Source organism: Aythya fuligula, chromosome 2 (genome assembly GCF_009819795.1).
Source record: "Aythya fuligula isolate bAytFul2 chromosome 2, bAytFul2.pri, whole genome shotgun sequence".
Lineage (NCBI taxonomy): Eukaryota > Metazoa > Chordata > Aves > Anseriformes > Anatidae > Aythya > Aythya fuligula.
This window is the reverse complement of record NC_045560.1, coordinates 123,716,414-123,737,887: the sequence shown is the minus strand read 5'-3', so window position 1 is coordinate 123,737,887 and position 21,474 is coordinate 123,716,414. Positions and strand designations below refer to the sequence as shown.

The 21,474-nt window shown below is 43.3% G+C and overlaps 1 protein-coding gene across 1 annotated transcript; it reads right to left on the bottom strand.

Annotated features, from left to right (window-relative positions):
- Window positions 1-1,330: 1,330 nt before the first annotated feature.
- Window positions 1,331-20,872, bottom strand: ADHFE1 (alcohol dehydrogenase iron containing 1). Its single transcript, XM_032183319.1, has 15 exons — window positions 20,817-20,872; window positions 20,525-20,562; window positions 18,212-18,255; window positions 17,988-18,041; window positions 15,662-15,816; window positions 15,309-15,505; window positions 14,873-14,950; window positions 13,629-13,734; window positions 12,239-12,391; window positions 11,048-11,146; window positions 9,997-10,075; window positions 9,754-9,850; window positions 6,451-6,608; window positions 2,929-3,057; window positions 1,331-2,327 (listed from the first exon to the last, which is right to left on the bottom strand). The coding sequence occupies exons 1-14, from the start codon at window positions 20,870-20,872 to the stop codon at window positions 2,974-2,976; spliced, it is 1,398 nt and encodes a 465-aa protein (XP_032039210.1). The 3' UTR covers window positions 1,331-2,327; window positions 2,929-2,973.
- Between the last annotated feature and the right edge of the window lie 602 nt (window positions 20,873-21,474).

Sequence of the window (21,474 nt, the reverse complement as noted above, 5' to 3'; positions counted from 1 at the left end):
AGTAAGGCTGACTCCTCAAGGAAGGGGAGGAAATCAATCACACACTGGTGCTCACAAGTAAGCCACACAAGGATTGTAGTGTTGTCATGCAGTATGTAATATTTGTTAACCTATGTACTGACTATGCAGAGTAAGGTGTACAGAAAAGCTGCTTCAAGGTTCAGAGAAGTGCAGTGCAGCAGCTGGGGTGCTTTTGTTTCTGAAACTTTAACATTCGTCTCAGTTGTCACCCCCAATGCAATGGCTTTGCTTACTGCTGAGTGCACCAAACAACTTGGCTGGAAAAGTCACTATGCACTGCAAAGCTAACAAGTGATTATTTTCTCTGAATGGTTTTGGTTCATAGTTATTTTAAAAGTTAACATGATAGAGTTAAATGTCAAAGAGAGTCAAAGACTTCCAAACAAGCCTGTGTTTATGGCAAGTACAATACTATTTATTATTTGCATTCCAGTATCATCTCAAGGTGGTAACAGATGCGTCACGGAGGCCTTTAGTAACAGGGCAGTAACAAGTCACATGTGGGACAAGTCGCTCAGATGTGCCCGACCACCACAATTTCACCCCCCTCCCGCCCCTCAAACACCAGGCTCACGTACAGAAAATAGACATGTTCAAAGATACAGGTATATTTGATCAACTAGATTTCTCAGTACAGGATAGTTTATTTAGATAATACACACACACACACAACAAACCCTCATTCAGTTGTGAATGAAACTACCAGTGCTCAGAATAGGACAGGAGCCGGGACATGACTCCTTGTCAAACCATCATTATTTGAAAGACAGCTCTGCAGGGTGGCTTAAACTCCTTCAATTTTGCTCAGAAAACTGCCAGGAAAACAAATGTCCCCTTCTTACGGTACCAGGTGCTTATGCTGGGTTAGGTATGGTATCAGAGCCTTTGTCTCATCCACAAAACATGGAGAAAACCTATTACCTCAGAACGGGTTGTAAGGCTTAGCTTGGAAATTAGCAAGAGCTCCGGGTTGCCCGAGTACATGAAGTTTAGTGTGAGGTTGAAAACTCAGCCTGTTAGTAACTGCCACAGCAGCATAAACAGCAAATAAAAAGTGTGCTGGAGCGAAATATCCTGCATTCCTAAGTAGCCCATCAAAGTGCTCTGGTGCAGTAATGAAACCCATGTGCTGCTCAGTTCCCCAGAACTTTCCAAACACAGCACTGCTGCCATGAATTAGGCTCCTAGAAAAAAAAAAATTCTCTCTTCAGGATTGCTCCCACAGCCTGGAGAAAGGTAGGAGCGAAAAGCTGAAACAGAGCAAAATATTATACGCAAAAGGGTTTGACAAGAAGGTTGTTTTTTTTTTTTTTTTTCCAAGTATGGTAACTTTGCATGATAAAATAAAATGAATCCCTCACCCCCTGCTATTATGAAGGCAATCTTCATGATAGAGGTTGCTCTGGGCAATTTCAGCACAGGACAAGATTCAGAAGGACACGGAAGACAGATGCGCTTTCCAGAACAGGCTGAGGCATTTTGGCAGTGCAGTCCCTATTGCGACCAAACCCATTTTATGGTAAATAAGAAAATCTCTGGTATCCAATCAGTATCCATCCACCTACTTCAATTGAACATTAAACCAGACCCAATGCCATCATCCAGGACATGTCTGCCTTTTTAGACAGATCTTTTTAGATTCCAGGTTAGCATTAATCCTATCAGACCAACCCCAAAGTACACAGATATACGTATAGAGTCTTCCGCTTCGGCTGGGTGACTGCAGAACTGCTTCTTTCCCAGCAGGTCATGGGGTTCTCCTTGCGTTTGTCTTGTGCTGTGCTCACTGCATGAATCTGGTGCTGAAAGGGTCCAACATGAAGCAGAATCTGATTTAAATGAACTGCACACGCAACTGTGTGCACTTTTTAAAAAAAAACAAAGAAAAATAGTATTAAAATTTTAGTTTCATTTCTCCCTTTCCCACTTCCCTTTCTCAGTTGACAGTCCACCAGCTGGTTAACTGTTCTGAACGTGCACACTCGTTCCCACGTCTAATCAGCGGGGCACCGTGCAGCCCAGTGCTCCACCACCACACTTTCGTACTGAACCACAGCCTGCTGCCACTGCATTAGGCTGGTGGCTGTGCTCTGAGCGACAGCACCTGCAGGACTTCAGCAGAAGTGCTCGCTTCACACATGCAGCTGATAGCTTCCTTCCACAGAACACAGCAGGAAAAGGGAGCGGTTTTCTCCACGGAGACAAAACGACCGTGAGGGATGATGTCTTGCTGTTAGGTGGTTCCTGGTGAGGGTGCAACCATGCTTTGCTCTGGTTTGCTCCTCCTATGAATACTTCATATATATCTGGAAAGGAAAGACAAGTATTGGAAAATACATTTCAAAATTTTAACCTAAAGCAAAACCTCAGAAAGCCTTGTCCAAACGTAGTTTCTTCTGTTATGTTTGTTTTTTAATCAAACAACAGCAATCGACCTCCCTTCAATAGCCTTCTTGGTGAAGCAAGAGGGTAAGAAGATGACAAAGTGGAATACAATACAGCAGATTGACATTTTCCACAAGGGACCCCCCACCCCCAATTAAAAATGACCCCAGTTATTTCTTCTATAGCATGACTTCTTGACAAAATTATAGACAATTTAAATAAAACATGTTTTGTAAAACACCCTGTAAAAAACAATTTCAAACAATTTCACTTTTGACCATCTCTAAAGCACCAGCAAGCCCTCAGCCCTCAGTAAAGCTAGATGTCTGACTCAGCTTTCATGCAAGAAATACTACTGGCTACTGAGCAAGGAAAAATGCAATCAAGCCTTTGCTTCAAAGTACTGTTAGTTAACGATGAATTACTTGATCTTCTGGCGGTGCACAATGGAACAGAAGTGGAGGACACCCAAGTTCTTCCATTCTCTAAACAAATTCACCTCCCCCCTCCGTAAGAAATTACCTTTGAGTTAAAAAAGGGCACGCTTTTCTGAGCAAAATGTTTACGCTAATAAAGCTTCATGGAAGCCTCAAAGAGGGCAGATAAGTCTTCTTCTGTTTGGGGACGTGGTGACAGTTTAGTCACTCTCTCCTGCAAGATGAAAGACGAACTAGATTAGAGAAGGTCGCCAACAAATGGAATCAAAGAGCAGCTAACTGTGCAGCTCAACGATGTGCTGATGTCCTTTGCAGAGAACAGTAAGGGTTTGCAAGTAAGTAATCAAGCAATTAAGGTTGAACCATCATCAACTGCACTGTACTTTCAGTAATATACTGGCTAAAACAGCTTATAATTAAACACACAGAAGGAAGATTAAAAAGCAGTTCAGTTGCAAAGTCGACTACTTCAAACATGCCAGTCACAGATCCAGGTACACTGGGGGTAGCAATCTGGGAATACAGTCCATTTTAAATTCATTTGCCAGCATTGGAACTAAGAACTTAATTTTTAGGCACTGAGATTTTCAAAATACATCTCCTCTCAAAGGCCGGGAAGCCCAGTAGATGGGGAGAATAAGCAGCGAGTGCAGCTCAGGCTCCAGAGGAGAGGCACGCCAAAGGAAGGTAGTGCAGCTGCTTGATACATAGCTGGACACCTTGGAGCAAGAACAGAAGATAATTAGGTTGGGTTTTACTCTGGCCTGTGATTCACCAGAGTTTTCAGATGCATAAGTCCCACTGACTGAAACGAAACCCAGCTGTACGCTTCCCCGTGCTGTTTGACAGAAATAACTACAGAGGCAGGGACTGCAACTGCAAACAGCCCCCACGCCGTCCAGGGTGCGGAGCTGTGATTGTGCGGGGAGCCAGGGAGTGCAGAAACACGACAGGGCTCCACTGGGCTGAGACAGCCTAACATAATGCACTCGTAGTGTTACGATCAGTAACTTCATGCCTTCAACAATCAATGAATTTACCATTTACTGAAGTACTGGGGAGGTTTACAAACATCTGCAAAGCCAGATGCCCACACCAGGAACGCATTGTGCCTCGGAAAAGCAGTCTCTAAGCGTTATCTGCAGCCTCTTTGGCAAGACAGCTTCTCCTACAACTGGTTTCCACATCTCCCTAGTGGAAGAGGCTGTCCCTGTAAATGCCCTGATTCATTTCTCCCTTTTTTCCACTTGTGACACTGCGGATGTCATTTGCTGTGGGGCTTGCCTCGCAGACCGGGTCGGATGGCAGGGAGGGGATGCCTCCTGCCCTCAGCATCTGGAGGAGGCTCAGCAAAAGCAAAAGGCAGAGCTCACACCGCTGCCGCAGCTGCTCCGCTTCCCCCGGTGCCCACAGGGCTGTGATTTGCCGAGCAGCCGGATGCGGCCGCAAAGCGAGAGCACCACGCTGTGAAGTTCATCTGTGGATACGGGGCGAGCACGGCGAGGAAGTCACCGCAGAGATATTCACAACTCATAATCGGCACGGCCTGCGATGGGTCCGAGAGGCGCGGCTTGGTGCAGACGACTTCATGTGCAAAAGGAACTTTGCAGGTACAGCTGCAATAACTGAATGAAACCTTTCCTCGTCTCTGATCAGCGCGGCTGCACGCACCGATCCAGCCAAGGAAATGGCTCAGATTCTTCTGTGCAGTTTTGAAAACAAATGGAGAATTCAAACAGCACCAGGACGAAAAAGTGTGTTGCTTTTTGTCAGACTCCCAATACATGGTAACTCAGAGCTCAAATACTCAGTAAATTCATCAGCCTTAAACTGGGATGCTTTGGGCCAAACTGCAGTTTTGCAACCCTGTATTACCTGTGAAGTCCCACGGGGTGACAGGGGACAGTCACCCTGACAGATCATAGCATTTCCCAGCAGCAGGATGCTCCCTCCACATGGCAGCTCAACACAGAGGCACCAGCGCTGCCCCCACACAAGCCCGCTGTTACGTGCTGATGCCCAGACAGCAAGGCCCTGGCTCCTCCGGGCTGACTCAGTAAAGTCTGGTGTAATGCCAAGGATGAGCAACTTTGTGCTCATCGCTGGTTCAGACTCATTTAAAAAGAAAACCAAAATCCTATTCTAACTTCAGGTTTGCCCCAGCATAGCTCCAGCCCTGCAGCGTGAAGTACACCTGGCTGATTTATGGTATTAGTAGCAGCGGCCTGCAGCACACTGCCTTGCCAGCACGAATGGGTGGCTGCTGTGTTCTGAAGAAAACTTACTGAAAGGTGAAAAGAAAATAAATATATCAAAGGCTGACCTGTATGGACTAGCTCTGTAGGTAATGGACTGTTTAAGGAATACTAATATGTTCCCAGTATGGTACAAATACACAAAATGAGGTTTGAGAAACTACCAAGTCAGCTCGTTTTACACAGCACAATTAATCACCAATGCAGTGAGATGACAGTAAATGAATTAAAAGTCAATCTGAGACAAGCTAACAAAAAAATAACAACAACAAATAAAACCTTCAATGTCTAGCTAAAGAGACTTCCCCCTCTCTCAGCTACACAAAACATGCCTTCAATGAGATGTTGTGCTTGTGCTGCCCCAAAATAAATGTTTTAAAGAAAGCATACTAGGAAAACAAACCTCCGAAATGCCCCATAACAATTTATGTGCATAACCTATTTGATGCATACTCTGACACTACTTCTTCCTGGCTTTGCCACTTGATCCCAAGTCGCTGCATCTCTAGGTCTTATTTCCTCAGGTGTAAAATAGGAGTATCATTATTTACCCTCTAATGTGAGCTGCTCTAAGATTTATCAATGAGAACTAAACATGATAAGAGATACTGCTGCAAGAAGTGATTAACCTTTCAGCCTACAAATTTTTCATTTTCACCATATTGTTTATTTCCCTTGCTATTTGGTGGAAATAAATCCTGAATAGACAGAGCAGTCCATAGCACATGAATTGAGCTGTCTTTTTACAAGGAAGACACCGGATTTTGCTTTTGGTGTGGTGTGTTGCTTTTTGCAGTGTCTTTGTGAGCACTGAAACAATAAAGGGTATTACAAGTTTAAACTACACCGTCCCAGGGGACCTTATTTCAAATTCTGATGGGGGTCAATGGAACAAAAAAGCCATCTGTGGAAAAAAAAGTGTGACTTCTCGGTATGGAAAAGTTTATTGCAAAGTCAGCTTCGCCATTCTTACCAAGTGGTGCTTGGCGTTAAGGTTTTATCTTTAACCCATCCTGCACATGCAACTAACAGAGATATTTAAGAGAAAACAGTTTATTCCACCAAGATCAAAGCTCTAGGAAAACCATCCCCTTTTTTAAAAACTTGGAGTTTAAAAAACGCCCTGTTCTTTCTGGACCCATGCAAAGAACAGACTGCAGCATGCACACCATCTCACTGAAAATAAGACTTACACCATGTAGAGAGAAGAACAGTTGACTATATCTTACTTTCTCCATTGTGTTTTCATGTAGGACTATAAATAATATTTGCTTGAAAATAAACCCTTCTGTTTTTTTTAAAAAATCTGCTCTATTTCATTTGACGAGAAAAACTTTTACTTTCTGTCTTACCTGAGGCAGAGTGCCTTTGACTAATGCAGGGATGTCTGCTTTAGAATACCCAATTGCAGCTAAGCCATCATCAACATTCAGATCAAATAGGAATTTCCGGAGCGTGTCTGCCAAAATAAACCCCGCGTCTTTGATTCTGGCAGTGCGGATGTCAGCTCCTAAAATAAGACATAATGCCTTGACTGTAGGGTGGAGAGAGAGGAGGAAGCCTGTTCTGGACTTAATTTAATCATAATATCAGCTGAATACATATCCATACATAACAGTCACTGCCCTAAAAGCAACATGAAGTAAAAAGAGGAATCAGTCTTCATTTTACAGTCGGGGTGATTGGTAAAAGGTGAAATAAAACAAGATCAGGAGAAGCAGGTAACCACTGCCAGAAATACTAACTGCCACATGGAGTTAGCTTCCTCTCCCTCTGTGCTTACAGGGAGAAGCACTCTTCAGTCTGACTAACTGCTGGGAGGAAAGAAGCTAGCACATGAACGTCAGCGTTATTTATTTTTTATGGACAGCCTGCCAGATGCTACCTTTATTTTAAGGCCTTGAGTTTGCTGACATCTAGAGGACATGGAAACCAGTGACCAAATAATTTCCTACTTGCTCTGTTTAATTGCACATTCAAAGAGAGGATGAGAGTGCAGAGGCCGAGAAAGACAGGAGCTGGCAGGGCAGAGGTTTAATAGGTTAAATAAATCCTACAGTTAACGCTGTTTGAATCTGTGCTTCCTTGTGTAGGATAACACAGAACGGAAGAGGAGGAATTGCTATCTTTGAGACATCCACTGAACAGCAATGAAAGCTTCAATAGAAACTGAAATACAGAATTACAGAATAGCTTGCTCCCCCTTCTTCAATGAATGGTCAAGAATTAAAAAAATAATAATAAAAAACCTGCACGTCCCTATAGAAGATGGAGCTTCCTCCCTGTGATTTCTCTTCCAAGCAAGCTGAGCCAAGTTTGTTCTCTGCGCAACCTCGATGATGTTACACCAGAACTATGCTGGGCCCAGGAACCATGCTGAGAGATGAGTAAGAGCACAACATAGCTACGGGAGAAATGTTTTCTGTCACCCTCCTGCGGTTCAGGGTAACATGCACGGGTGACTAAGCGAACAGGAGACCAACAAACTCATTTGAGGAGCTCGGATATTTGGGTAGTAAGAGGGGCAGTACTGGGGTAGAGACTGTCAGGGAGCAATTGATGAATATCACGACAGAGTACTGTGTGCAGACTGATGCCACGGGGATTATGGCATGCTACCTGAGCTTAATTGTAGAGGAGTCATTGGGACGTAAAGGTGATCCACTATCTTCAGGTAGTAAAGTGGAAAGGGAGTAGGGAAAAAAAAAAAGGATAAAAAAAGGTTTTGTTATTTTCTTTTTGCTCAGCCTAAAGGATCCATTAGTCACTGATTGCACTCCGAACATTTCTGGCCACACACACACCTATTTCTACTGTTACAGAATCCACCCGAGGAGGTATGAAGCTTTTTCTGGCTGTACCCAAATTCACAGCTGTACATACACACAACATGACTATTTAGTAATCTTCTCCACATTATAAAATAGCTCCTCAGTCACTGCATCTGGCAACATGACAGATTTGAATCAGCTACTGGAGTCAGTTGGATTCCAGACTTGAATCAAGAGCAAACACCCCAGGTGGGAGTTAATAGCTTCACTTCCACGTGACGTCTTTTCAGCAGGGACACTTTACAGCAAGGCAGACACTAACAGAGCTTAAATTTCTATTGAGAATATTAATGGAGCTTCTAGAAGCAGAATTGATGGCAGCTGTTCAAACCACAAAACCTAAAGGAACTACTTTTCAACAGCGAGTTTTAAAATCAGGGAGCCAGAGATCAAACTCTCCGATACGCTGTGCAGGCCAGTTATCTGACAGCAGCCCACTTTATGTGAGCTGTATGCTACTGCTGCAGGCACACAGGCATTTTGTAGCTTAGTATCTCTCCAGCTAGGCTGTGTTCTGTTTATGACCACAGGCAGGGCTGCAGGAGGACGGCTGAACAAATCTCAGAACCAAAAATACTAAAATAAACGGAACTCTCCCCCAGTCTATTTATTCCTGAGCATGTTGTTTTACACCCTCCGCGATACAGCTGTGGTATTTTCACTGTCTATCCAGGGGTCTTTGCTGAGAAGCACGGTGCTTTCAGCCTACATACACAGGGAAGCCATACACATGGCTGGACTGCTGCGACTTGCAGGCAGAAGGCTGACCATACAAGGGATTGAGCACGAATTTTCCAAATACCAGGAGAGTTGCTCTACCCACTTTCTCTCTGCTGTCTACGCTGCTGTGCACGTGACTGTGGTTGCTCACTCCTCAAGATAGAGAGCACGGGTATTAGCTGCAGTTTAGCTACAACACAGAACTGAGTGCAGGCAGCAAAGCTGGCCTTAGATATAAATAAATGAGCCCACAGGAGAGCCATGCTGTCACAGCAAGGCTGCTAACAGCTCCAGGACTACGTCACTGAGAGCTGGTTTGCTATACATAGCCGTGCTGGGGGTGCAACAAAGAGCTATCCTAGCTCCAGGACATCTTCCAGCAAAGGGCTGCACAGATTTACCAGCCACTGTACAAAAAGGAAATCTTAAAATGTGTTGTCAGCTTGCAGCATTTACTGTCATTCTGGTACGGAGCAGAAAAGGGCAGCTGAGCCATCGCAGAGGTGTCCACTGAACAGCTACTCTGTGCTTTCCCTTGGTATCAGCCACTGAGAAATTCCATCACCTACAGATAATCTGATCTACTATCTTACACCTACGTTAGAAGGACAGACAGCCACGGTTATTGCTTGCCTTGGAAAAGGAGCAGGAGTGATCCAGAACATCACTCTGTCCTAATTCAGTGCAACAGCAGGGGATTTGTTAGGCAAAATGCTTTCTTTTTGCAAACAGATGCAACTGAGCATTGGTTTATTTTATGGTATCTGCTTTAAAGTAACTTCTCTCCATAAAGCACCAAGAGATGTTGATCACAGTTACACTCTCCTGCTCTGTAAGGTATCTAGTTAATTTCAGCTTTCCAGTTTTCTAGTCAAGAAGCACAATTCTCCAGTTTGCTTCTTTAATTACTTAATCCAATATAAAAAATTGGACACCAGAGCCCAATGCTTAAGTTTTGTTTTTTTTTTTTTTTTGTTTTGTTTTTTGTTTTAAATTTCAAACCTCTGCAACAACTATGAATGCTTCCACATATTTCTTCCCCTCCCCAAAAGACATTTTGCAACAAATTCAGTATATATGAGCAATATTCACAGAGATTCCTACCTAGTATTTCTGCGGCTTCCAAGTGCCGCTCAGGATGTACCTGTGCTGTGAAAGCAAACACTGCTGGGGATGTCAGCACCACAGAAAGGCCATGTGGCTGGAAAAAAACAGACAAACAAACAAACAAAAAAACACATTAACAGCACATTTACTTGTAACTTCAATGTGCTCTAACACTCAGCAATGTGAGATAACAGAGAACTGAAGTGTATGATAGGGAAACAAAGATAAACCAAGTCTTACCACTAAAGAGTGATCCACGTTATAATCCTTTGGTTTGTAAGTTTTCACCAAACCAGAAATAGGGTAGGACATTCCATGGCTGGAACAGAGAGTAAAGAGAAAGTGGTTAGGGCAACTCGCCTGGTATTTGGGAAATGTATGTTCAGCCCCCTGTGTGGTCAGCCTTCTCCGTGCAAGTCTCTCGGATAGAGAAACACAAAAAGTATTTAGGTACAGATACAGCACGGATGTTGGGGACAGATAACCCTTATCTTCTGCACATTAGGGACCAAGCTTTAAAAACAGCAAGAGCAAGCAGCTCCTTACTTTGAGAGGGTGAAGTTACATACTCTACTGATGGGACTGAAAGATGCCCCGATACTAAAGTAAGGCAGACGTGCCAAAAAGAACGTAATCCGAATTCCCACCTGATCACGCTGCATGAGAAAAATAAACAGTGATTTTAAAGTATAATTAAAGAGTGGATTTGCTCAAACAAAAGAAATGAAAGGAAGGTCTCTGAAGAGAATGACTGCTAATAACTTTCCCACATAATGCAGGCTTCGGCTTTGCTTCTCTGAGGTTTTTACCCCTATGAAGATAGATTGGATTATAATATTAATTAGAGCTCATTTCAACCTGCTGAATGCCCACCCCACAGGCAGACTCGCTGCCAATTGCCTTGGTTCAGGAATGGCACAAGATTACCTCCGTGCTGTCTGACTGCAGAACAGCCGGCATGGAATCCAACATTTTAACTGCCCTTGATGCTTCTATTTCCAGTTATGATTTTTACTTGTACAGTCAAGGAAGGTAAAGAAGGCCACAATTTGGAATTTTCATGGGATTTGATTTGAGTATCCCAAACCAGAATACACAATCTTCATCCATGTAAATGCCAAGAACCTACTAATTTCTCACAACATATGACCCTCCCTGTGATAAGGGGCAATGCAGGTCAAGCTACACTGTCTTATACCCAGGAAAGGAGGCGGCAATGTTTTTGACAATCCAAAACAAGCACTGGGCCAGAGGCTGACCTCAGAAGGGATTAACATTTTCCTGTACTCACCAGAGATGAACACCAGCGTTGCCAAAGCCAATACCAGCAAAAGCACTTGCTAGGTGCATGTTGGCTCGTGCTTCACGGTCTTCAGGGTTTCTGATGGCTCTGCACACCATGGAGATAATGGTACCAGCAAATTCGTGATGGAGAAGGGAGAAAGGAGAGCACCTTTTAACTTGGGCAGATAATGATAGGACAATGGGGAATGGCTTTAAACAAAAAGAGGGGAGATTTAGACTAGATGTTAGGAGGAAATTCTTCACTCAAGAGGCTGGTGAGGCACTGGCACAGGCTGCCCAGAGAAGCTGTGGATGCCCCATCCCTGGAGGTGTTCAAGGCCAGGCTGGATGGGGCTTTGAGCAACCTGGTCTGGTGGGAGGTGTCCCTACTAATTCTACTAACGAGCTTTGGCAACCTCACGAAGAGATCCTAGATCACTCCATCGCCCACTGAGATTCACGAGAAAGCTGGTCTGAACCTCACCATCACGTCAGGCTGCTTATGCAGTTTGACAATATGGAGAAAACGTCTCTGGAACAGGTTCCACAGAACAACAACAAAAAAACCTACTTTGACTGGCTAGGTACTGTAAAAAGTCTTTAAGAAAATAATATATTGATCTTTAACATAAAAGCTTGTGGTATACAAAACCTGTATACAGATTAAAACGTAACTGGTAAGGATCAAAGCCAACTCCCAGTTAAGCCCAAACTTCATCTAAATTGAATGTCTTCTAAGTATTAACTAGTTTTCAGCAGAAGTATAACTTCACACATTTTTAAGTGAGTGTGGTCATCTTCTTGATGGATCTATTTGCATATTCGTTTGCAATGGAAGTCACAGAAATGACACCAGCAATATTTGTTTGTTGCATATTCCTCTTATACTGTCAAAGACAATCTTCAAAAATATATGAATGCTGCTCCCATATTAACTGATCAGCTTGAAATTCTTTTAACCGAGGACTTCTAAAGTAGATCCACTGAGGCATTAAAAAGCAATGGCTACAAAACAACCCAGTAATCCTAATTCTACTTTCAATTTTATTTGATAAATATTTTGTTTTATTCAAGAGAAATTCAGGGTAGAAAATGAAAGCTTAATGCATTGCTTCAACCTAAAATTCAGGTTCCAAATTCTTTTTGGGGCACTGAAGACTGAACACACTGGGAGGTGGGGGGCTGTCAAAGGTATTACCTTTTCAAATATTTAGCCACAATGCGCAGAGCATGAAGAGCCCAGATGTCGCTGATGGGGTTGCTGCCTTGGTAAGCTGGCCGGTTGATGGGATTGGAAGGGCAGGGACTGCGCATCTTGTAAGGAAGAGCGGTGTACGACTCGAGAGCATGGCTAAAAGAACGATGAAAAATGAATTTATTTAAGTAGGAGAGCTCCAATTTGCTGCTCTGCTATCCTTTGAGTTAAGGTTCTCCTTATTTACCTCTGGTGCTTAGCCAAAAAGAGAAATAATCTCATGGGCAATTGGGCGGACACCTCCAGAGCACTTAGCTCTCCGACAAACACACTGAATGCAGTCCAGACACAGTCACAATCCACCAGCTCATGCCTAAAATTAGGTTGGATGAACTGGCATCTTGGACTGCAACGCTTTTCAACGAAGAGCACTGTGCATCTGCAGTGGGTGCATTTCCTCTCTGTAGGACAGCAACTTTAAGAGGCTCTAGCACCAGGTGCACAGTGAGACCCCTTCCTTTTAAAAGCACGGACCTTCCAAAAATTACACGTAGGATATTCCAGCTAAGTGGAAGTGCCAACAATCTTATCTCCCAGATATGCATAAATCTGGTTACACACAGCAGAAGCACTGCCTACACTGCTGCACTTTGATGTACTAAACTATAGGAAAACCATTTTCGTTTATAAACAAATGCCTAAATTCCATTACAAACATTGTATTTCTGAATAATTCACCAAGCTTGAGAAACTGCAGAGTTCTGTTATGGATCTACCACTCTAACACACACATCACCCAGAAGGAAAGCAAGCTCTGGCCCTCAGAATAGAACCTTCCATGCATTTTGTGCAGTTAAAAGCTGTAGGTTAAAGCTGAAGATAATTTAGTGCCAAGTGAAAAACACATTACAAGAGAGGTAGTGAAGATGGTCGTATTTGGGCTAAAACCTGTCAGCAGCCCACAGGTCTTCAAAAGGTTTGTTTGACACATCGTGGCTTTTATTAGAAAATCCTTGTCCTCTATTCCCTGCCATGCCTGACAAATGTGATAAATGCTGTCACAGTTGTGATTAATCATCTACTTGATCTCTTAAAAAAAGGACACCCGGACTCTCTTCCCTGACAGCAACCATTTTGGAAGCAAATGGTTTCTCCGGTTCTGCAAGAACATTAAAATGTCTGCAAATGAGTGATTTTTGCCCATGCTTTCTGACGTAGGCAGTGTAATTAAGTAAGAGGAATGCAGAACAGAGATCACCTTAACAAGAACAGGAGAGGAGGAGAAAAGATCACCATTTTCTACTCCTAAAACATATTTTTTTTCCTACAGTCATCATAGTAAAAATACAAAAACTATAATAAAATCAAGCAGTAGGCTACACAGAAAACTCACCAAAGCACATCAAAGCCACTGTTGGCCACTATTCGCTCGGGCATAGACAGCGTGTGTAAAGGATCAATGATGCCCAGTGTTGGCTTAATGGCTCTGGAAGCAATACCTGCAAAATGTGGGAAGAAACTGAGTTTAATTTTTTTTTGCAACAAAATTGGACAGCAAAAGCTTAATGTTCGATAGGTAAGGAAGGCAAGTGATTTGAAAATATCAGGAGAAAAGCAAAGGGAGAGAAGGGAGAGTAAGTATCTATGAATTTAAGTCTTATTGATGAAGTCCCTGTAACAGATTTTTTGGATTTGAGACTGTTGCCTGGAGTGAATTCCACCAGACAACGTTCTCCCTCTGGCTGTCACTCTCCCTGAGCAGCCTGCCTTTCAAAATATCTGTGCTGAATGGCATTTGCAACACTATTCTTAAATTTGCATCTCCTGCGGACATCTCTGTGAATCAGAGGACACGAGTGGTTTGTTTCCACAACAAATTACTGTTGCTAACTGCTGTCTTCAGCATCTACAATCACTGTGCCTTCATATCTGGTTAAGGTGGCACCGATGTAGCCTTGAGAGAGAGAGACACAGACAGACAGACAGACAGATTGACTGACTATAAAGAGACTACAAAACTCTGAGCTCAGCCACAATTCCTTAGCACTCCCAATTGGGACTACTACCGTAGACTGCATAGCATAAAAAATCCACACAATTTGAAGTAAAACCTCAAAATAGCTATGAAGCTTAAGATGACATTTTAGCTGTAATCCTTATTGTCCAGGGATGAAAAGGTCAGAGGAAGACAGTGCCCCTCGCTTGCACAGCATCTCAGGCCTGAGGTTTCAGAAGTCAGGAAAAGGAACATTTGGTCGCAATTATACAACAAAGAAACATAATTCTTAAAAACAGAAAGAAAAATACAAAGGAAATAAGGAACAGTTGGTTGACCCTGAATGTAAGTAGAAATTTCCTTTGTCATTAACATTTTCTGCCATTTAAGGACTTGAAAGATTTTAGTTTCCTGTTTTGCCTTCAAACTATAATCCACTATATTACATAGGCATTTCATTATGGTAATACGCTATAAATTTAATTTGAGGAGGAAACCTTTAAGCTCTTCAAATTTGTCTGTGGCAGTTGAATCAAATGAATTGACATCTGCAATGGTACGCAGTATTCCTTTTTAAAGGCAGGAAAATAATGAAGACATTGGGGGAAAAAATATCTTGAATAGAAGACAAAAAATCTCACCAGTTTTTACTTTTAGTTCTTTGAAGTCAAAAATGGCAACACCAGTGGTTTCACTTCCAGTTCCAGCTGTTGTAGGAACTTAAAAAGAAGAATGGGGATAGTAACTAATAATAAGTAATATATAATAACACAGAATATAGAAAAACACAATAATAATGCCACCAGAAATACAGGATCTGGGAAATCTTGGAGGTATCCCTGATCCAAAGCCAGCAGGTCAAAAGAAACAGCCCCTTTGATTGTTTTTCTCAGTAAAAGGAATCCAACTCGGCTAAAAAAGACAAACTAATGACAAAACCTGTGAAATAAGCATCAAACTTGCTGCTGAACACAACTAGAGGAAAAGTAAGCCCAAAAGCAAGGTGAAAAGGTCAGGGTAAACTCTGACTCTTCGCCTCCTGCCCCTCACTCCCCACACACACCTGTGCTGCTTTACCTGCAATGTGTGGCTTAAGGGGCACAGTGACAGGCTTCCCCTTCCCAATGGGAGCATTGACATAATCCAAGAAGTCTGACGTGGGGCTGGACGCGTACAGGTTGGCAGCTTTACAGGTGTCTATTACAGACCCGCCTCCAACAGCCACATAGGCATCAAACTCTCCCTTTTTAGCAAATTCAATGGCATCCAGGAAACTTGGAAAACAGGAAAAGCTTTTCAATCACTCAGGAGAAAAACAGCACAGAGAGAAATTACTATTAAGACCAGTGCATAGGTGACAGGCAAAGAGGTGTTTATACAGCTATGGAGCCTGCGTGCCACTTTGAGAAATGTGCTGTCAGAAATAGTACCTTTGGTCAGTCGGCTCCACCCGGACTTCATCATACATCTGGAAGTTTATACCGTATTTTGCCAAGGAATTCAATACTGCATTTATGGGAGGGAGTTGGGAGAGGTTTTTATCTGTCATCAGACAAACTTTTTTAGCACCCAGATTCTTCAGGTCCTACAATAACAAATAAATTGCAACAGAAACAACTGGTGTAAAATCATATGCTTAACTATTTACTTTCCAATCCAAATCAACTGAATTATATAATAATAATAATAAACTAAAAATTGTTGCTTATTATAAGACTTTTCAAACAGTATCATCTAAAGAAAAAAGAGGGTTCACACATATGTACAAGATGCAGGCAATAGCATAAATTATAAAGCTGCCAAACTTCTATAGCTGAAGTCTCATTATAGAAGTGTACTGGGTTTACCTGGTGAGGTTTTGGTAGCAGGAGGGCTGCAGGGGTGGCCTCTGGGAGCAGAGCCCAGCAGCCGCCCCATGTTAGATAAGGAGCAGCTCCAGCTGGCTCCAAAACAGACGCACTGTTGGCCAGAGCCGAGCCAGGGAGTGAGGCTGGTTGGGCCTCTGGGAGAGCAGATTGAAGGAAGGGGAAAATCTGCTGTGCAACAGCAGCTGGGAGAGAGGAGTGAGAAGCAGCCCTGCAGACCCCAGGTCAGTGCAGCAGGAGGGCAGGAGGTGCTCCAGGCAGGCAGCAGCAGTTCCCCTGCAGCCTGTGTAGGGAGAGGCCCCTGGTGGAGCAGGCTGTCCCCCTGCAGCCCATGGGTCCCACATGGAGCAGATCTCCACGCTGCAGCCCCCCCATGGGTGGAGGAGCCCCCGGTGGAGCAGGTGGAGGTGGCCTGGAGGAGGCTGCGGCCCATGGAGAGCCCCCGCAGGAGCAGGGATCTGGAGGGAGCTGCCGCCCACCCGTGGGGGACCCGTGCTGGAGCAGTTTGCTCCTGACTCCTGACAGATGGACCCCATGGTACAGAGCACGAAGCATCAGGGACTGACTGTAGCCTCCATTCCCCGTTCCCCTGTGCCTCTCGGCAAGAGGAGGTGGAAGGGGTGGATGGGGGGAAGGTGGTTTTAATTTGCATTTTTGTTTCTCACTGCTCTAGTCTGTTAGTAATAGGCAATAAATATCATTAATCTCCCTACATTGAGTCTGTATTGCCCATGATAGTAATTGTTGAGTGATCTCCCTGTTCGTCAACCCTTAAGCCCTTTCCATCGTATTTTCTCCCTTCTTCCTTTGAGGAGGGGGAGTGAGCGCACGGTTGTGGTGGAGTTTAGCTGCCCAGCAGGGTGAAACCACCACAAGCAGAAAACTGAAGATAAAGATATCAAATGAAAACCACATGGAACTGCCTAAGACTGCATTAAAATGTAAAATATTTTTGGACTATTTTTCCCCCTACACAATTCCTGTGACATAAAAAGGCCTTTCCATGTTAGGTCTCCCCTAGCTGCCTGCCAAAGCACAGCATTAATAACTAGAAAATGTAACACTGAATATTCATTTGTCATTGAAAAAAAAAAAAAAGAAAAATATTTAAAATAAGGTGACAGAAAGAAGACACAGAATATTGCATCCTAACCTTTGCTAAATTAATTGTTGCAATAGCTACATGAAAGGTGTAATTTAAATAATCTCCATACTGGGTAAGTATTAAACCTAGTATCTAAATACTAGGTTTAAAGGTAGAAGTTTTGTCTAACTTTTCATTTACTATCTGACCATGAATCTCCTTAACACATATGCAAATAAAGAGCACTATTAACTCCATAAATGCTAAGCAGCAACAAAAAATAATAAAAAAAAAGAAAAAGATAAAGACAAACTAGAACAATTTACTCAGGTGAATCATCCCACACTGCTGAAACACAAATTCCACGCCTTCACAGTGCAATCTCAGAGCCCAACTAATATCCATCTGATTTAATGGAAAGTCTCTGATTCATTTTAATAAGCGCTGGAAGAGACATGGTACTGAAAAAATCCTGTTGAGTCATTGTGATTCAAAATTTTTTGAATTCAATTCCCTGTCAAGTATTGCTGAGTAATCATGGCCAATCATCAATGATCCAATTATCCAGTGCTACACGTCATGCAGTCACTTACACCACAGCAACGCTGATGTAACATGCTTCTGTTCCTTACCCAGCAGTATTTTCCAACCTTTTCACACTGCTGTGTATGACTACACAGACAGCAAAGCAGTGCAGGTTCAGCCACATTATATATAAGCTTTCCTATTTTAAACAGATTGATAGCACCAGCAGTCCTTTAGAAAATAAATTTTCACCAGCGAGGGATTTACATTGCAGAGGCTTACCATGCCAATCTCTTTAGTAACTCCTTCTCCGTATCGGATGTTAGAAACAGCCATCTGCAAAATAAAGAACACATTTTTCTGGAAAAAAAAATGAATAAATGGCATCAAGTCCCAAACAGCCAAAGTGAAATTTAAATGTTTACTAATGTAAGCACTTGTTAAATGCCATATTTGAAAGAATATATTACTTTAAAAAATCATATAAACTTTATTATTAAATCTACCTCAAATGCATAGTCTGTGTTTCCCAGGGTAGCATGTTCAGGAACTGGAATGAAAATTAAACAGTAAAATTAGGGAATAAAAAGTGACTTCATTCTCTCTATTACATATATAACAATATTACAGATGACAGATTTCTTTGCTTTTAAAATCACTAATATGTTTGCACAGGTCATCTTGCCTTGTCTTACCCATTTTGTCCTTAGTTGTTTGTGAGATTAAATAACCTAAATGCTTATTTTGATTCATATGATTCAGCAAAAAGGGGTGTTTTTTTCTTCCTTCAGTAATTCTTTCCTATAAAAACTGAGTAAGTTAACAGGAAAATTGCATTACAATGTATAAAGTATTTCTTTATACATAATAAATACATAGAACTGAGTATCTGCAGAGCATACAGGATACTCTATCATTTGAGAGTTGCTAGGAATGCATAGATGCTACATTATAACCTTCAGAACAACTTTTATGACAAAAACAAGAGATATTCTCTATGTATCAGGATTGCAAACACCTTTTGTACATGTAAAAATAATTCTGGCAGGTGCTTATGCTGCTTTTTACTTCTGACTAGTCCTGAACTTGCAGGTGAATCCGAACTGCTTGCTTGAAAATTAAGAAACTGCATGCATCACTAACAATAGGGCTTTAACAAGAACTGGTGATGCTATCAACTTTATTTAGCAGAAGAAAATATTTGTAAGGATAGCACTTCAGTCATATCTTCTCTTTGCCACGTCATTCTTGCACGAATTTTCACAGATCTCTAGTTCTTGCATATCCTGATTTTGCCAGAAAGTGAAACAAACAGCATCAACTGAAACAGCCCATTCTTCTCCAAGAAAGGATCAGATGAGGCGTTCTGCTCTTCCTGCTGAAGTCATGCCTTCTGTCTGTTATATTAATTGAAAAAATGTGATTTGGATTCAGATCCAATGAGTGAAGCCATGATAATGAGTCTTACAGACACTCTGGGGTGCACTGAAGCACTGACCCACGACAGTAACAGATAGATGTATTAAAATCCTTTATGTGCTTTCTATTCAAGCCCAGGCCAGCTGCTATCAGCTCTTTCACTGCCATCTCTTGCCAGGCTGTACATGTTTGACCTCTCCAGGAGTCTGAGTCTGCTGTACCCTCAGTCATTAATTTGACAGGCTAAAAACATGTCCAAACTATTTACTCTCTTGCTTTTTGACGAAATAATAGGTGCCCTGCTGTTATTTTCTTGAGCCAAAATTAACTTACAGGAAGAATTTTACTGAGTTCAAAACCTGCATTATTTACTGCCAAGAAACAATGAATGATTTTTTTTTTTTTTCTGCTAGTCACTGTTAAGCCAATTCCCATTATTTGCAGACCTACAGAATTGATACCATCTTGCTACTTTATACGATCAATTTCTGCTTAAAACTTAGAGGGCATTCTTAATTAAGATTTCTAGTTACAGGTTCTTAGTTTGAATTGACTGAGGAGGTCATCAGGCAGACAACCAGAAAAATGAGATTCAGTTTCTCAGCTGTGCTATTGTTGTGTTGTATGATGGTCTTGAGCAAAATAAATGTATGAACACATAAACACATATTAGCTTTTCCACAGCTAAGATGGCAATGATAATTCCTTAAAAAGTATCTTCAGTAAAGCAGATGAAACTATGCCACTCAGAACCACTCATTATTGAAATTATGGCCCCAAATACCCATTTTTACAGGAACTATCCCTATTGTATCTTTTAGGTATCTTTGCAGCATTAGGAGTGAAACATTTGGGACGTATTAAATGATTGAGAGCATCTGTAAACTATTCTGCTGGACACCCTACAGCCAACGCAACCAGAAGCTCCTCCAAGGGCACCTGTCACCAGCAGAGCTCCTCCTGCTTGCTCCCAAACCCTGACTGATACAAGCCACATCCTCCGGGCTGCCTGCACAAAAAGCCTGAGGAGATCCCACTCCCGCTGATAACATACGCCTTTGTGCACGGCTCCTTTTTATTCACGGCACTTCTGTTTATTCCTAGTGTAGCAGAGACGCATTTTTCCCCACAGATGCAGACATGGAGATGGTTCGGGTGATGGCAGGACCAGCAGAAACCACAGCTTCTGGCTGCCTGTCAGTGAGGGGAGGGAAGGCCAGATGTGCTAGCTGTGGCTGATGGGGAAACACAGGAGTTCTCCAAACAAAAATGTACATTATTATGTGGTTATTCTGGTGTTTATGTACTTATAGTTGCAAACTAACAGGCTGCTTACCTGCTCACCTCATGCTTTGAACTGTTTGCTGCCTGCTATGTCAGAGATATAAATTAAGCCTTACCTCGAGAATATGTGTGGCTGTGACTCGGGCACCGACACCTAGATAAAAAAAAAAAGACCCAAAAGTCAGGTTTAAGAGCACAACCCCCGCCATGTCCCTGCCCCGGCAGCCTCCCACCCTCTCCCTCAGCACCCGCAGCCGGAGGCCGCCACCCTGCGGCCGCGGCGGGACCGAGCCTCGGGGGGTGCCAAGCGGCCCCTCCAGCGGCCGGGCACCGGGGGGGAGCCCGGGGGGAGCCCGGGGCAAGCGGCTGGGCACCGGGAGCCCCCTCCGGGGCTCGTCCCCGACTCACGCCGCCCGCTGGAGCTGGCCCAGGAGACGGGCGGCCCGCTCCCGCCCGGCCGCCATGGCTGCGGGGGGGGCCGGGCCGGGCCGGGCCCTCCCTGCTCCGGCCGCGGGGCCTGAGGCGGGGGGGAGCTGTGCTCATGGGGGACAGCTTAAAAATTAACGTGTATCGGGTGAAATGGGGGCTGAACGGGCAGGAAAGGAGATTTTGGGTAGTTCTGGTTTCACGGAGGTGGAAATTTAGCGAGGTGCTCGCGTAGGAATTGGGAACCTGCGCGACGCTGCAGGCGTCAGGAACGGGGGAGAAGCGGGGGGCACAGCTCTGGGGCCCGGTCCTACAGCAGAGGACAAAATTGCCTCAAAGGCTGTAGTTTTGACAAAAATACAGGCTTCACACTGCCCTATTCAGCTTCCTCAATGAACACTCTCGAAGATCAGGTGTGTAGCTGCAATATCCAACTGATGCTTGCTTGAAGAGCATCAGCAGATAAAAAGGACATAAAAATGACATTACGCCAATAAATACACCTCATACACGTGGCTGGTGTTAGCACAGCCCTTCCTCTCCCCAAACCCAAGCAAACTCAGCTCCCTGCACAGGTAGGGCTAAGTTGGTGCCCGTGCTGCTTAAAAATTGGTACCCTCAGAGTTTTTAGATCTGTAGT